This window comes from Danio rerio, chromosome 16 (genome assembly GCF_052040795.2).
Source record: "Danio rerio strain M-AB ecotype USA chromosome 16, GRCz13ab, whole genome shotgun sequence".
NCBI classification, from domain to species: Eukaryota; Metazoa; Chordata; class Actinopteri; order Cypriniformes; family Danionidae; genus Danio; species Danio rerio.
The window spans coordinates 51,642,852-51,661,456 of NC_141036.1; the positions used below are offsets into that span (position 1 = coordinate 51,642,852).

The window sequence follows — 18,605 nt, forward strand, 5'->3', positions numbered from 1 at the left end:
TACCTGATAGATTAAAAAGACTAAAGAGTCATTAGATTAATAAATATTACATTTAACAACTATAGTGAGAGGCGATCCAGCAGTACATCCTTGATAAACTGTCCGATGTGCACTGCTCTCTGGGGTTTTGTGCTCAAAGCACGATGGTCTATCGACCCAACCCTAATGTGAGCTGACATTTTTGATTGTTATTTAAACAAAAACAATTACTGCGTCAAGCCTGTTATGGTGCATTCACACCAGGACACAAATAGACATCCTGTCATGCTATTCACATGAATGAAGCTAGAAAATGATGCGTTTGACGCTCTTAACACTTGTGTTGGAAAATCTGAGCTATGTTGGCCATTTGTGCCGTATTCATCAATCAGGAGTTAGCTCTTATAGGGGCGTTATTATGATGTATCGCCTTTTGTTAGTGTCCCAGGGGGAAATCCTCCTGCCGACATGGGACAACCGCTGTTCAAATTGGGATTGGAGTTGATGAACGCACGTCTGAAAGAATTTAATAGACTCAGACACATAGCCAAATGAATCTATTCCATTTATCAGCCTTCCTAAAGCACATAAAAGCACAGCTACTGTCTCTTTAGCTACTGGCATTTAGCAATGAAACTCGACTCTACAGGCAGACAGAAGCACCTCCCCAAGTTTGCATCTATTGTGGAGTGAATTTCACATGTGAATGAAGCAAGTAAACTCAAAATATGCACATGCCTAATTATGCGTGAATATCGAGATTTATTCATTTGCGCAAGCCACGTCTGGTTAGAATAAGCCTATAATTTAAGATAAAGAGTCAAAAAGAGCCTTGTTTCATCTTTTTAATAAGATATTATATAGTTTAAGTAATATCACACAAGCAAGAGTGCCGTTGTAGTAAATATTGTTGGCATTGCAAATGTATTAGCTTTCAACTGATTTCATACAGCAGTTCAGTAGATAAGAATTTAGTTCATATGTTAGATTATAGACACAGTATTAGAAAATGAAAACCATTCCAAACAAAGCAGGAGCAGAACATTTCGCATGTCAGAGCAACACTGTGGTGTTTCATTCCTGAATAAATATGTTATGAATGAAATGAGTCAACTGATGATTCAGTGATTTAGTTTTTAATTAGAATTCTGTGAATGAATAAATGAATCGCTTATTAGGACTAAAACTTGCCAACATCTACTGGCATTTTTAGTGCCATATATATTTATACATGTTAAAAGCTTGTCAAAAACACACTTAACATTATTAAAGTTTTTTTTTTTTTTTTTTTCAAATATACAGTTCAAGGGGTTATTTATGAATATCTGACACCCCTAGCTCAAAGTAATGTTTGTTTGTTTTTTATTAAAACTATTAAAAGCCTATTTGTTTATTTAAATAATGCTTCAAATAAACATTATTATGGGATGAAACTTTTTTTTTTAAAGTATTAAAAAAACTAAAAGAAAAACAAAGTGGATTAAAAAGATTGAGTACTGAAGTAATAAAAACTCAAATAGAAAATCTGTGTACAAATAAAACAGAGAAATGTACAAATAAAACAGAAAATACAAAAATAAAACTTTAGTTATGCACCTATGCAGGTCCAAATGCTTACACATTGCTTAATACACACAGGATATACAGCAATTCACAAATATCTTTACATATGAAAAATATAAGGATTAAAATGTTACAAAAATATTATTTTATACCTAAATATAAAAACTACCTCCATACCTCACCTTGGGGGGCTTTTTCAGTTTATTCATGACAATTAGCATTTTTATAACGTTATTATTATCAGCAGTATTATTTAAAATATGCATATTTATTTTTGTTTTAATAAAAACAAGCTTAGACTTGTCCACCTTTCGGGTTTTGGAGACGTATGCATTGCCTTATGGGGCATAAGAATAGTATGTGTGTTTGAATATAACTCTATTTTTTGACCACACTTCACTATTTTTGTTCATTTATTTGTTTGCTGGAAATTAGAATTGAATTTAGCAATAGTTTTGAAACAAATCTTTGCACTTAAGAAATGAAATTAAATATGTAGACTAATGAATGTCTTCAGTGGAGTGCGTACTACACAATTTCCTTACTCCACTAAAGTAAAGGAGTAAAGATTAAAAGTAAAGTGAAAGTAAAGTGGCTGAATGGAGGAGGCCAGTTCTTTATCCTTACCCAGATGGCCTGTTTAACCGATTTCTCGCTAGTGAAGCGTTCCGTTTTTCCACTTACAAAGTAAGTAGATAGCAAATAGCAAAAAACACAACGAACTCTTAAAGGGAATGTGAAATGAGACTATGTTTGGTTTAATGCACGTTATACTCAAAACACACCCATAACTCATTAAGAGAATAAGTACAACTGTCTTAGACCAGTGAATTCAGAAATGCCATTAATGATTTTGCATCTAGATGGTTAAAATAGAGCCCATTGTTTCATGATTAAAGCTTTAGAATTTATTCTAACGTCTGGCCTCACAGTATACAGAAATAACAAGTGCCACTATATTGACAGATTCAGTGCAACGGAATATTTCATAGCAGCACTGCATTTCTAAATAAAACTGGCACCCATCTCTCTTTATTGGCTGACACTAGACTCAATGCTTAATTAGAGTAGTGAATTTTCTCTCTCACAAACAAGCCATAACACCTTTGACAAGAATCGTGAAAGTGAAAATTTGAAAGGCTGTAATGTTGAGCACAGGCATTTTTTGTTTTTTTTGTTTTATGCTTTTACACAGAAAATGTTGTGATTCAAGGTTTCTGATTGAAAGATATTTGTTAGCTTGTCTAAATGAATTGGCGAGACCTTTCTAGGATGCTATAAAAAGAGAGATGACAGGATGATAACGGCTTTGCAGATATAGATTCTCTGTGGCAGGGCTAATGGGGGCCAGCAAGGGTTCAAATATTTGTTTTCCCTACTCCCAAAAGTTCATGTCAGATGGGTCGGCCATAGGGGCCTATCTATTACAGCTCGATTCTACCGTAGGGAGAAAGCGTCTGAGAATAGCAGCTGCCGTTTCATACTGGCGTCGAAGGGAGGGAAGACCGCTGATTTAAGAATTACACTGATTGAATTGGTCAAGCGGATAAAAAGATAGATTCATTTATACGTATTATTTTTTAATACTGTACATCCCTAGTGCTTGCAGATCTAAGACACATCTGGTCCTCCTCACAGCCCTCTGTGAAATATTGATTGCGTGATAATGGACCCTTAGTGGAGTGTATTTATTATGCATCAGTTGTCAATAATACGCCAAAGTGGGCGAGTAAAAGGTGACTGCTGGATATGCTCTCATGTTTCCCCCAGAACCCTCGCATTCCCCCCCTTTCTCCTATGTGACCGCTTTTCCCCCACATCAACAACAGTGGGCATGTCGCACACACTGAGAGATAACGATTACAAGATAGTGGAGATAAGGGTCAACAACCTTTCAGCTAATATTATTAGTGTTTGTCAAGGCGGTGATTAGAAATCTTCCCTCCGAGCGGGAATAGATGTCAGCTCTTTTGGCTATAGAGTGGGTGATCAAAAATAGTTGTGTGTACTTGTTCTCGCAATATTAGAAGAATGATTGTAGTAATGAGGTCTTTAGTAGGTTAGGCATTTTATTGTACAAAATTCATATTTGTTATTTGAGATGGATAGAAGGACAAGGATTAATTAACTGACAAGTGAATGGAGGATTAGACTGATATATTGAGGATTGAAAGAAGGATGGATGATTAGATGCATAAACAGATGGATGGATGGATGGATGTTAAAAAGATTGATGTGCGAACAATAAATAAATGCATGGATGGATGGATAATTAGAAAGATTTATGGGTTAATGAATGGATGAATGAAGAGGAATGAATGGATGGCTGAATGAACAAATGGAGGATCTTTAGATAAATGGATGGATGGTTAGAAGAATTGATGATAGATGGGTGGGTGGATGAAGAGATAGAGATGAATGAACTGAGAGATGGGTGGATTGATGAATTGACAGATAAAATAACTGAATGGGGGATTAGACCGATATATTGAGGATTGAAAGAAAGAAAAATGATTAGATGGATGGATGTTGAAGAGATTGGTGGTGTGATCAATAAATAAATGCATGCATGAATGGATAGATGAATGAAAGGACAAATGAAGAAGTGATGGATTGATCTTTAGATAAATGGATGAATGGCTAGAAGAATAAATGGATGAATGGATAAAGAGACAGACAGATGGATAGACAAGTGAATGGAGGATTAGACCGATATATTGAGGATTAAAAGAAAGATGGATGATAAGATAGATAAACAGATGGATGTATGTTAAAAAGATTGATGTGCGATCAATAAATAAATGCATGGATGGATTAATGGATGGATGGATAATTAGAAAGATTGATGGGTTAATTGATGGATGAATGAATAGGAATGAATGGATGGCTGAATGGACAGATGGAGGATCTTTATATAAATGGATGGATGGCTAGAAGAATCGACGATTGATGGGTGGGTGGATGAAGAGACAGAGAGATTTCAGAACTGAGAGATAGATGGATGGATGGATGGATGGATGAATGAAATGACAGATAAAATAACTAACAAGTGAATGGAGAATTAGACCGATATATTGAAGATTAGAAGAAAGATGGATGGTTGGATGGATGGATGTTTAATAGATTGGTGGTGCGATCAGATAAATGCATGAATGGATGGATGAATGAATGGACAGATGAAGAAGTAATGGATTGATTTTTAGATTAATGTATGAATGGTTAAAAAAATACATTGGTGGGTGGATGAAGAGACAGACAGATGGATAGACAGATGTATGAACTGAGAGATGGATGGATGGATAGACAGATGTATTGACAGATAAATTAACTGACAAGTGAATTAAGGATTAGACTGATATATTGAGACTTGAAAGAAAGATGGATGAGTAGATGGATGGATGTTGAAGAGACTGGTAGTGTGATCAATCAATAAATAAATGCATGAATGGATGGATGAATGAATGGACAGATGAAGAAGTGATGGATTGATCTTTAGATAAATGTATGAATGGCTAGAAGAATAAATGGATGGGTGGATGAAGAGACAGACAGATGGATAGTCAGATGAATGAAGTGAGAGATGGATGGATGAATGTATTGACAGATAAATTAACTGACAAGTGTATGGATGAATAGAGGATTAGACATGGATTGAAAGAAATGGATGATTAGATGGATAAATGGATGGATGTTGATGTGATTTGGTGCGATCAATAAATAAATCGATGAATGGATGGCTGGATGGATGAAAAAGATGGATGGGTTAATGGATGCATAAATAAATAAGCATAAAAGAATGGATGAATGGACAGATGGAGAAGTGATGGATCTATGGATAATTGGATGGATGGGTGGCTAAAGGAATCATCAAATAAATAGATATATGGACAGATAGAGCCTCTGTAATATGGTTACAATAAGCTACTGGATCTCATGCCACATCATTAATACTCATTAACCAAGCTGATTTTAGGAAGTTTCCCACCCAAAAACATTTTCAGATTGTCCTCAAGGACTAAGATCACATGATTATAATGAGCAACAAATTTCTTCCAATTTCCTCTTGATTTAGCGGGAAGGAGGACAGCAAATGATTTCTGGAAATGTGGTATGGAAATGTGTTTTCATATTTTGGTTGAATAACTTTAAATGTGTCTTGGGTTTTTACCGCCGGAGACCAATAATGCAGCTTCACTCATCAGAATGGAAGAGGATTTGAAGTGATTGACAGGTACAAGCCTGGAGACCCAAGTGTATTGTGGGAAGGCCAGTATTATATGTAAAGAACACTCACACATACTGCAGCTTGAAGTTATGCTGAAAGGCATTTTCAGAGATGTACACCAACCCACAATCTGTGATCGTCCTGAAACAAACAAGAAAAGCATTAACCTTTCTTTTGTGTGTCCACCCAAAATATTAGGCAACACAATAACAATCAGAAATCTTCTAAAAGCAGCATATCAGTATATAAGGAATGATTTCTGAAGGATTCTTTGACACTAATGACTGTAGGAATGATGCTAAAAATTCAGCTTTGCATCACAGGAATATAACTTGACTCAAAATCACCTGTCCCCAAACGTATATCTAATTCTATATCTATGTTTGTAAGTACCATTTACCTCTTAAACCACTTGAAAATCTTTTGTAGGCTGTCATACTTACAGATTCTTCAGTTCTCTGTAGTTGGCGAGGTCTACATCTGTGATGTTCTCCAGGTTGGGTTGACTCTCTATGTAGCTAAAAGAAAAACAGGTTGATATTAAACGAGTTTTTCATCAGCAATGCCTCAGAACAATCATTTTTTGTTTTCTCAGAGAACTTTTCAGTGAACAGTTCTTAAAATGAGTTTATTGATAAACATTGAAAAATGATCTTATAGCAACAATTTTATTTGAGATATTCGTATTGCAGAGAAGTGCAGTAAACAAAATACATTTTATTTTCCAAGCATTTGGTTGATGCATGCATATATTGTTAGTTGTTAATCCAAATCTGGCCAATCAGGTAAGGTCTTTTCTATCTTCATCCCGACCTCTCCACACTGTAAAATCACTGCTGCCTTAAATTTTTTAGTTGAATCAAATTAACTTTTCTAGTCATCTCAAGTCCTTTGCCGAGTAATGACCGTGACCCACGGTGCCTGCCTTGCACATAGTCGTGCATTTATACTTCTGCATGCTGTTTATGTTGCTCTGCAATAACACTTCCGAAGCGCTAGCTGGCAGTAGGTTTTTATGTTCGTCTTTGTCGAGTTTCTGGTGTTTTGTTTTTTCTGAATGCTACAACAGGTAAAACTCATGTAGTTAAATTTTTTTTAGAGTTGCGCATCAGCATCTTCGTCAGCCACTGTGAGGGCTATGCAACCGTGCGAAGGCTGGGCTAGACCATACTCTTGCGCTTGACGCAGAAGTATAAATCAGCCGTTACATCAACCATCTAAAAAATATTAAGTTGAATTTTGTATAACTTAAAAAATGAGTTGAAACCTAATTAACTTCTTAAAATAAGTTAAAGCAATATAAAAATATTTGTTGTCGTGACTTTCACCAACTATTCCGGCATTCACACACACACTTATACACTATGGCCAATTTAGTTCATTCAATTCACCTATAGCGTGTGTCTTTGGACTGTGGGGGAAACCGGAGCACCTGGAGCCCGGGAAAATGTCTAGTCTTGATTTTTTTAAAGGTGCAGTATGTAAGTTTGACACCCAGTGGTTGAACTAGGTATTGCAACACTGGATCAAAACACGAACAAAAGCAGGTTGCCAGATTGACACGAGTGTACCTGAATATCGAGCCAAAAGTCCTATTTGAATCGTTCTCTGACTAAAAGCAACGGCACACAATAGAAGGAATATTTTTTTTCATACTTAAAAGAGTTTTCGTAACCAACACCTGAAATTTATATTTTAAAAATGACAAGTGAATAACAGGATAAACAATGATCAGCTCAGGTACACCTTATGTGCTTTATTTAGTGTTAAATGCTAATAATGTGAGTTTAAATGCTCTTTTACCTTAAAATTTATTGCCATACTACAGCAGATAGTTTCACCTCAGATCTTGAAAATAAAATAAACCGTGTGAAATTTAACTTTAGAACTGTGAAACAAATATCATATAGTCATTCAGCATGTACATTTAATAATGTTAAAGAGGTTTAATATGTTTTAATTAGATTATAAACCTTACCATTTCATGAGTAAGTGCATATTCTGTGCTTCTAAATGGCTATACTTAAATTTATGTCATGTTTCGTCTGGTGCAAACATCCTAATTAATTGTCCCAATTAGGCAGTGACCCAATGTGGGACTCTGAATCTGCGTCTCATTTCGGAGTCTGCTACTGTCCACCGGAGGATGCATTTCAGCCATGGACGCATGTTTTGAGAGCCCTCCTCAACGAATAAATGAATAAAATAAATTGTTTTCCAGCAAGGTAACCCAGGGTGCTGAAATATAATTGGCTAAAGTAGCAGTGGGCAGGTTAAAATAAAATAGCTGTTCCGGCACTTAACACACATTTTCAAAGCAGAAAATCCGACTTCAGCATTGTTTTTCAGATAAACAGCAATGTTCACTTGGCATGTTTCTTAAATATCTGCAAACATATTATGATATTTTAAGCTTTAGAAGAGTCAGAAACTTACACACAGCACATTTACTTGCTGATAAAATAGCATTTCACAAGTTAGTTATATCATAAGAAATATTGTTATGGCAACACTGAACACCAATATCACTTTGCATATTTTCCCAGTATTGTGCAGCCCTATGAAGAACCCTTTTCAACTATAACGAACCATCAATACCAATATATATTTCCTTTTTTAAAAGGTTGATTATCTGTTGAGTGGTAGTTGGTCCCTAGCTGGCACTATTCTCTGTGTTTTGAATCAAGACACTTATTTTCTGTATGATTTTGATCTATTTATTTTATCAGATTTAGTTTTAATGATCAAAATGCAATCAGTTGCTTCTGAAACCATTTTTCCTGTGATGACACAGATTCATCTTGCTTCATCTACACTTCCAGCCATTTTTGCAAGCTTTTGATTTCCTTTCATGAGGATATCCTATTCAAAGGATCTGTATGTTGAATTCACTTGCACAATTTCCTTTTTAAAAACCCTAAGTACATCACATTATTGTACAGGCTTTCATTGACAGCATAGGATATCATGGAGTTTTGTTATGGGCTGTTCACATATGTTCAATTACAAAAAAAGCAATTAATATACACAATTTATTCCATATGGTCCATTTGAAGTGGAAATATGTTTGATCTTGTAATTAAAATAGTTTTCAAACTTCATTTTATATTGACTGGAAAGGATTCAGCTTTGTATTGAAACTTGAATAGCTCCATTGCCATGTTTGTTAATATTTGTTCTTGAGGTTGCATTGCAAAAATCTTAAACCGGCAATGCCTTTATGTGCACCTGAGTACATATAGGGGAGGAAAAACCTTGTTTCATATCCACTCCAAGGCTCCTGAATGTTGTGTCATTGAAGTGCATGCGTGTGTGTGATTCCCACTCTGTGAGTAAATTAAATATCGCTGTGCCCTTGCAAGGCATAAGCACCATCAGTGAAGTATTTTGAAATCGATTACTTTTTCAATTCCACATAAACAGTTTCACTGAACAGCACTTATACTACCAGGAATGAGGACTCAGATTCTTTTTGAGAAACTTTAAATGTTTTATTTTTTTTTCGTAACGGCTGAAAGGGAATCGAACTATAGAGCTTGTCTTTGTATGTGAATTAATGTATAGGGCTATAGCTGTGTTCAGTAGAAAAAACATAGCTGAAAGTATATAAATACTGAACATTAAAAACTGATTTTTAGTCCATAATCATCTTAAAAATATCAGTCAATTGAGGACATCACTTGACCAAATGAACCACAGAACTAATATCATAAATACTTTTCATCTTCATCATCCTGCTAATGTAGACGTTGGACTGAAGCAGCTAATATTAATTTCCACTGAGGAAGGGCAGAGGGTTTCTAAAGAACTACTGAGAGATTCCAGCTGCTGTCTGGGCTTTCACTGCCTTTCTATACCTTCCTTTCTTCATGTGTTTAAGACTTTTTTCCTTCGTCATTTCATTTTATTATGTATAACTTAATTTGTAAACTAATTCGATTTGTTTCGTTTGCATATATGGATTTCTTTGGTTGTTATCAAGTCAACGGCAGCTTTAGAATGTTTTCTGAAAAGGATGGTATAGATAGCGAAATTTAGTGGATTTTATTTTAGCGTTTTTGTTAAAAACCATGATGGTAAATCACGTACGCGGTTATGAATGTATTAAAACATGTGCTTGCTCGTCTTGAAAATTCATAATAATGACAAAAAACGTTAATTTGTGCATCTCCTTACTTTCGTGTGCAGCCATGCTGCCGTTGTAGATGGTTAATTTTGGAAAATTTTCTTACCCCTTGGTTTTGAGTGTGGTCCTGAAAAATCTCAGTTTCAAGAGCTATCTAGCCCTTCCCCTTAGCCCTACGCCTTCAAGCTAAAGAGAGTTGGGATACTCCTACCCCTTCACGTTAATGCTCAGATTGAGGGGTAGGAGTAAAGGGAGGGGCAAAGGAGTAGAATTGGAATTGGGCCTTATTTTCATTGCTGTATACATGAATGTGTAGCTCTCAAAGATTTTACTTTTAAATAAATGCTATAGGATCAGTGTCAATCGAGGACATCACTTGACTATATGAACTATAGAACTAATATAAATACTTTTGTGAACCTTCTTGGTGAAATTACATTGGTTCATTTTCAGTGCATATTTAAGCATGCGCTAAAAAATGTTTTTGATATATATTAAAGGGATTGTTCACCAGAACTGAAAAATCATTGAGTCATCATTTACTCACCATTGACTTGTTACAAACATGTTTGACTTCTGTTGAACACAAATTAAGATATATTTGGATGAAAGCTGTACACCTGTAACCATTGACTTCCATAGAATTATTTTTTTTTCTACTACGGAAGTCAATGGTTACAGGTTTTCCGCATTCTTTAAACAATATGGAAACTCTTGAAGGTTTATAGTGAGTAACTAGTATGTAAATGTTTTTTTTTTTAACTATCACGTTAATTAATTTCATTCATTTTCTTTCGGCTTAGTCTCTTCATTTATCAGGGGTCGCCACAGCGGAATCAACTGCCAACTTATCCAGCTTTATATAATATAGCTTGTGAAGATATTTTCAAGTATGCTGAAAACCGGTAACCATTGACTTCCATAGTATGTGTTTTTTTCCTGTAATGGAAGTCAGTGGTTACCGGCTTTCAGCATACATCAAAGTATCTTCTTTTTGGTTCAACAGAATGAGTAAATAGTGCGTAAATTTTCATTTTCTGTCCCTTTAATTCCAAATAAAAAGAAAAGAAAAGTTTGATCACGACATTGAGGCAATACAGTGATGCTAGTAATAATGCTGCTGTATATTAATATATGCCAATAACTAAAGACATTTCCACTGGACTTCACTGGAATCTGTTGATTCTGTTCGAGAAGCACAAACAGATATTTATTAGCGTCTGATTGACCCAGAGAGCCATAATGCAATTACAGAGCAGGTGGGGACGACATCTCAAACTGCTTTGGCTTATTGAATCGAGTGGAGTGGGCAATATTTCATCTATTGTTTTCAGCGGGGGCATTCGCAAGCAATCCACAGAATGGAATTTACTGCATGATGAATGATGTATTTCTGCCGCTGGTATGAAGTTAATGGTCTCTTGTTTTCCTCCCTGGTAGAAGCTCTGGTCCTCTGTGCTGTGCCCGTCTCACTAATACAGCCAAATGCTGCCGGTTTTTTTACGGGTACAAAGTGTTCTGTGTAAACACATGGCGAAAGAGCGTTCTCGTTTATTGATTGAATGCTTGTAGTAAATGTAGAGAGTCTACTGGAGTTCAGAGAATTAGACTTGAGCAGGTGCACTGAGACAAACAACAAATTGCAATGGCAACTCTGCAGACCTTTATACAGGGATGATGTCAGGCATTGTGAGATGGCAGTGTAGGCATATACTATAGAATACAGCCTCATACTGTATACATACAACGGGGAAAATAAGTATTGAACATATTGGGGTTTTTTTCCTGGGAATAATACTTCTATTATTATTAGCTGTTGACTTGGAATCGAACAAGATTTTGGTAAAAACCCAAATAATACACTCACAAAAATAAAACAAAACAAATAAAATCTGGAAAATGAGTTCTGTTTTATAACAAATAAAATGAAGGAGAAACTACTGAAACGTATTGAATACTTTATATAAAAGGCTTTTTTGGTGATGGCAGCTAAAAGATTTGTATTCTCTATTGGATTCAAGTCAGGTAATTGGCTGGGCCATTCTACAGTTTGATTTTCTTTCGCTGAAAACATTTGAGAGTTCTATTGGCTGTGTTTTGGATCATTGTCCTGCTGAAATGTCCACCCTGGTTTCATTTTTATCCTCCTGCTAACGTAGACGTTGGACTGAAGCATCTGATATTCATTTACACCAAGGAAGGGTAGAGGGTTGCTGAAAGACAACTGAGAGAATTCAGCTGCTGTCTGGGCTTTCACTGCCTTTTTACACCTCCCTTCCTTCATGTGTTCAATACTTTTTCTCTGCGTCATTTCATTTTATTATGCATAACTTCATTTGTAAACTAACTAGATTTGTTTTCTTTGCCCATATGGATTTCTTTGGTAGCTGTCAACATTCATGGAAAACTTCAAGTCAACGGCACCTTTAGAAATATGTTTTCTGAGAAAAATGGCTTATGTCTTGAGCCAGGACACTGCCACTCCACCAGCCATCACAGTAGACGATTACCAGCTTGATGTCGTCCACCAGTACATGTACTTGGGCTCCACCATCACCAATAACCTCTCCATGGATGCTGAGCTTGACAGGAGGATCGGGAAGGCAGCCTCTACTCTAGCCCGTCTGACAACCCGAGTGTGGACAAACCATAGACTGACAACTGCAACAAAGATAGCAGTGGACAACGCTTGCGTCATCAGCACTCTGCTGTATGGGAGTGAGACATGGACCACTTATGCAAGATAGGAGAGGAGACTGCACACCTTCCACCTAAGAGGTCTGTGCCGCATTCTGGGCATTACCTGGCAGGACAAAGTCCTCAACGTCAAAGTCTTGACTCGAGTCGGCCTTCCCAGCATGTATACCATGCTCTGACAATGTCGCCTGCGCTGGCTTGACCATGTGCGCCGCATGAAGGATGGGAGAATCCCAAAGGATATCCTCTACGGAGAACTCTCATCTGGGAAGAGAACCACAGGACGCCCAATTCTGAGATTGAAAGATGTCATAAAGAGGGACATGAAAGCCCTCGACATAAACACCAAGTCCTGGGAAGACCTCACTGCAGACCGCCTGAAATGGAGGTGCACCCTGACCAAACAGCTCAAGTCAGGTGAGAAGAACATGATGCGTGCGTCTGAGGACAAGCGAGTTCACTAAAAGGTGCAGAACGTCAGCCAGGGAGCCACCTATCAATGCTACTGCTGCGGTAATGAATGCCTTTCCCGTATTGGTCTCTTCAGCCACCAACGATGCTGTCTCAGACAATCAGTCATGCCTCAAGATAAGAGCTAGGATACATAATCCATAGTCAACACTGACCGATAGAGGCCTACTATGCTTTAGTTGTGTTGCTCTCAAACATTTGTCTATACTTTCTCGTATTTCTTGAATCTATGTCACATTTTTCCTCTATAGTAGGAATGCCCAAACCTTTTCATGTTCAGGGCTAAAAACCAAATACCATTGATAACCATAGGTCGAAGATAAATACCAAACTATTTAACATTATAATTGCCATGGGTAATTTCCTAAATCATTCCATAATATTGATAAAAAATAAATAGAAAACATTACTATGAATCACATTAACTAATGCAGGATAACTTTTTTTTAATTCTAACTTGTTCCAATAAAAACATAAACATTTATAACACAGTGGAGTTTTGAGAATCTGCTATTGTCTTGATTCGCTCACTAAAGTCTCTGCTTTGTCCTCTATCTATCGTATGTATATTTGAAACAAAATCTGATTAATTTACACTGTTTACATTAAAACATTTAATTTCAGATGGCTTTTTTTTAGCCTAACAATAAAACAAACAAATATAAGGTTACATTAAATTTGAAATGACAATCTCTAAACCACTCTCAGATGAAAGGGTGGGCCAAATCAAAGGTTTTTATGGGCTAACTTTTTGGGCATCTCTGCTTTATAGTAAACAGCTGCAGTTACACCGACATGTCAAAGCTGCTCTTTTCCATTCAGCAAAATTGAATTGAGTTTCAGTTTAAGGCATTTGCATTTTAAATTGAGTCAATCAGGTTGCAGTCGAAAACATTTCGTCGTCTTCTATTAGTTGTAATGTCACTTTAAACTCGTGTGACATTTCCGCCCCCATAGAAATCAACAGAAGTTATATCAGCATGTCAAAGCAGCTTTTTTTTTTGTGCATTGGCATTGAATCTAGTTTCAATTTAATCCATTTGCATTTTTGAGTGCAACTCTGAAAGCGTTATCTATTTCGATGGCACTTAACATATTTTCTACTAATGAAACAACAGGAGGTAGTATTATAAATGTCAAAGCTGCTCTTTTCATGCATTTCATACAGTGAAAATGCATTCCATTTCATTTGAGCTTCATTTAATTTTTATTTTTCATCTCTTCCAGTGCACAAAGTGATCCAGATCCTGAAAACCTAATCTAAAAAAATTCATCATTTCAGCATAATGATGCAGGTTGGGAAAATGAAAAAGCACCTGATGACGTACATTCGATCAAAAACATTCTCTCCAGCCTCTATGACACAGATATGGGCAGTGCACAGTGTGACCCACATACACCATGAAGGTAACACACATCTCAGTGGCACCAAATTGCAATTAACATGAACTAAAATACAGTAAAACACATTTATAGAACAGAAGTTGCAGCATGGTTTTGAAGCAGGTGCGTGTAAGGATGTTTGTTTGACTTAATGAATCATCATGTTTCTCAGTAACAGTTACCTTTTCATGGCTTATGGTAAAGTGATATATTTAACCAACTGACAGGCTTTTTCTATCGTCGTTTACACTGAAGGGATGAGAAATAGAATGCATGATATTGTAAAAGGTATGATTATTATGTCTCTCTATACACTTGAGTGATATAAACACCATTCTGAATGGAGTGCACTAAACTGATCTCAACACTCTCTGCAAATCTTGCACCTCTGAGTTTTATTTGTCTAACTGTACACACAAGATGTTTTCTCACAGTTTCCGAGAATAGATTACATATCTAACACTCTTAAAGGCACTTAAAGAGAAGCTCAGCAGCACAAAAGTACTGTATGTAGCAGGCCATTTTCCTCCAGTCCTTGATTAGTTCCCAAGGATTTCTTTGTTTTTGAAGTTCTGCTTCTGTGTGTTGAGGTTTTACAAATTAAAGGGATAGTTCACCCAAGAAATGAAACCCTCAAATTGGTTATAAACCTTTATGTGCTTCCTTCTTCTGTTGAGCTCTAAAGAAGATATTTTGAAGAAAGCTGGAAAAAATGACTTCTATTTTTCTTCCTAATATTGCTACTAATGGTTTCAGATTTTCTTCAGGAACAAGTGTAGGGAGAGTAAACTAAGACATTCTTTTCTTACATTTATTTTTATTTTTTTGGTTAAACTATCCCTTTAAATTAAATGTACAGTAGTTAACATTCAAAGTGGATAAAAATGACGTCCAAATGGATGTAAAACAAGAATGGGGCCTGTGTTTTTCCTTTGAATTGAAAACAAAGATGTAAATATGATAGCGATGTATTAAATTGTCACTTTTTTTTTTACATCTTAATAAAAAGATTGTAAAAAAAAAAACAAGAATGGCCGTTGTTCAATAGTTTTAACACAACTTTGATGAAAGGTGATGAACCACTTCAAATGTTGACTTCTGAATTTAAAGTACTGTATTTACTACAATAAATGCTGGATGATAATTTGATTGGTCTGCCAGGGAAAAACAAATTCATGCACAAACTTACTAGCTAAATGCACTAATTTCTCCATAAAAAAAAATCATGAAGGCCAATATCTTGGATTGAACTCATCCGTCTTTACCATTTTTCCAACTTTGATGGAAGTCTGAGCAACTTTACCCAATCACCTTACCTAAAGCTAACCTGAATACTTGGTCAAAACCAAACTCAGCAACTTCAGCCAATTATCTCAACGTGTTATCTTCTTAAACCTCCAGAACTAACCTGAATACTTGCTCAAAACCAAACTCACCATCTTTTTCCCATCTCAGCTTTTATTCACTCTAAAAAAAATGCTGGGTTTCACAAAATTACTTTGTGTTGTTTCAACACAAATTAAGTTAACTTCATTTTTTTTTTACAAATATAAGTGGATTAAACACAAAACAATTAAGTTGTACCAAAAAACTAAATTTTAAATAAGTAGTTTGAACAAGTTGGAAAAAATCATTTTTTATTCAAAACCAAATTCAGCAACTTTACTTTAGCATCTCAAAGTTTTATCGTCTTTAACTTACAGAACTAACCTGAATACTTCATCAAAGACAAACTCAGCAACTTTACCCAATCACCTTAACGTTTATTCCTTAAGCCTACAGCTTGCAAAACTTACCAGAATCCTTGGTCAAATCCAAACTCAGAAAGTTTTATTTTCTTAAACCTACAGAACTAACCTGAATACTTCATCAACACCAAACCCAGCAACTTTACCCAATAATCTCAACATTTTATCTTCTTAAACTTACAGACCTAACCGGGATCCTTGGTCATAACCAAACTAAGCAACTTTACCCAATCATCTCAACGTTTATTCACTGTAAAAATGCTGGGTTCCACACAGTTCCTTTATATTGTCTCAACACAAATTGATTAAGTTAACTTCATTGTTTTACAAATTTAAGTGGATAGAACACAAAACAATAAAGTTGCCCCCCCCCCCCCCCCCCCAAAAAAAACATGACAATTGTGTAAAATCAGCTTATTTTAAATAAGTAATTTGGACAAGTAGGAAAAAACTTTTTTTGAGTGTTCCTGCTTGCAGAACTAACCCAAATACTTGGTCAAAACCAAACTCAGCAACTTTACATAATCATCTCAATGTTTTATTTCATTAAACGTTCAACATTAACCTGAATGCTTCATCAACACCAAATTCAGCAACTTCACCCAATTATCACCATCATAAAATTCAAGAATTGTCTTGATTCCCAACACAAATACTTGGTCAAAACCAAACTCAGCAACTTTACCCAATTATCTCAACAATCTTAAGAACTAACCTTGACTCTTGGTCAAAACAAAACTCTGCAACTTTGCCCAATCCTCTGAGCATTTATTCATTAAGCCTACAGCTCGCAGAACTAACCCGAATACTTCATCAACACCAAACTCTGCAACTTCACCCAATCATCACCATCATAAAACTCAAGAATTGTGTTGATTCCCAACACAAATGCTTGGTCAAAACCAAATTCAGCAACTTTACCCAATTATCTCAACATTCTTAAACCTACAGAACTTACTTTGATTTTTGGTCAAAACCAAACTAAGCAACTTTACCAAAGCACCTCATAGTTTTATCATCTTAAACCTACAGAATTAACCTGAATCTTTGGTCAAAACAAAACTCAGCAATTTTACCCAATTATCTCAGCGTTTATTCATTAAGCCTACAGCTCGCAGAACTTACCCAAATACTTAGTCAAAAGTAAACTCAGCATCTTTAGCCAAACATCTCACCAAAAGCTAACCTGAAAACTTTCTCAAAACAAAATACTCAGCAACTTTACCCAATCATCTCAATGTTTTTATTTCTCCTTAACCTACAGAACTAACCTGAATACTTCATCAAAACCAAATTCAGCAACTTTACCAAAACATCTCCACATTTTATCTTCTTAAACCTATAGAACTAACCCAATTACTTCCCAACTCAACTTACATTTCAGTGACGTTTTCACTCTCCTGCGCTGCCAGCGCCGGGATGCTGGTGATGCCATCTGACTCCAGGCATTGTAGCATAGCGAAGGAGCAGCGGCATGCGCTTGGGCATCCGCTCCAGACCGGTGCAACCAAAAAAAGGAGAAAACCCACAACCGGGGCCACCCTATGGTCAGCCATGCTGGGGTTTGGAGTGAGTTTGTTATCCTGGGGTGGAACTCCACCCTGCAAGCAACAACTCTGGATGTGAGAAGACGCAGCTTTTCTCTTGGCCAGCACTCAGGGTTATGATCCCATCCAGGAGCTGAGCTATTGAGCCGTGTAGCAGGGCCCTGGGGAACGGTGGGCTGTTGCCTCCTCTCCTCCTCTCACTACCTCCCAGTCCGAGATGGAGAAACGAAGGGGAGGGGCAAAAACAGTCCATTAGTTGAGTGAGAGTGTGAGATGAGAGAGAGGGAGAGAGTAATGGTCACCAAACACCTCTGTGACACTCTTAGAAGAGAACGGGTTGGCCTGATCTGTGAGCTGCAGGTGGATGTGGATGGGATCCACCTGTTAGAGCTGGCTGTAAACTTTGACCTCAATCAATCAATCAATCAAGCCTTTATTGTCACTACACTTTCGTATAGCGAAATTGGACCCCCCAGACCATACACAAAACATCACAATTTTCAGGGGAGACAGATCATAGGAGGTAGCATTTAAAAACGAAGAAAGATACATCTGGACAGCTAGGCAAAAAAACACCCCCTCAGCTTGCTCTTGATTAGGACAAAGTGAGAAAAGGGAGAAACACAGCCCTCTCTTAGCATAAGCACACCGGCAAGACACGACATTGACAAAGGGGATGGGAACAGGGGAAATGGAAAACAATCCGATGAGTGCGGGCAGCCAACTGGTCCAGCAGACAACAAGCGCAAGTCACAGTCCCGCCCACACCCCTCATGGGTAAAAGCACACGAAGGCGTTTGGATGGGGATCAGTGGTAAATGTTTATCTGTAGATATGTTTGTGTGTGTGTGTGAGCCTGCAGAGTC

The 18,605-nt window shown here is 36.7% G+C and overlaps 1 protein-coding gene and 1 long non-coding RNA gene across 3 annotated transcripts in view; one reads left to right on the forward strand and one right to left on the reverse strand.

Annotated features, from left to right (window-relative positions):
• Positions 1 to 17,857, reverse strand: part of ntrk1 (neurotrophic tyrosine kinase, receptor, type 1) — a 60,068-nt gene extending 42,211 nt beyond the window's left edge. For both annotated transcript variants that reach the window (NM_001446672.1, NM_001301356.2), the window contains 3 exon segments: positions 5,837 to 5,908; positions 6,211 to 6,285; positions 17,570 to 17,857. In NM_001446672.1, coding sequence (NP_001433601.1) covers positions 5,837 to 5,908; positions 6,211 to 6,285; positions 17,570 to 17,748 — 326 coding nt within the window. In that variant the 5' untranslated portion in view covers positions 17,749 to 17,857.
• The window catches only part of LOC147833487 (uncharacterized), a 66,025-nt gene that overhangs the window by 32,635 nt on the left and 14,785 nt on the right, over positions 1 to 18,605 (forward strand). Inside the window, exons 6-7 of the long non-coding RNA XR_015512205.1 lie at positions 12,281 to 13,007; positions 14,289 to 14,468. This is a non-coding gene — a long non-coding RNA (uncharacterized LOC147833487). The remainder of the gene's footprint in view (positions 1 to 12,280; positions 13,008 to 14,288; positions 14,469 to 18,605) is intronic.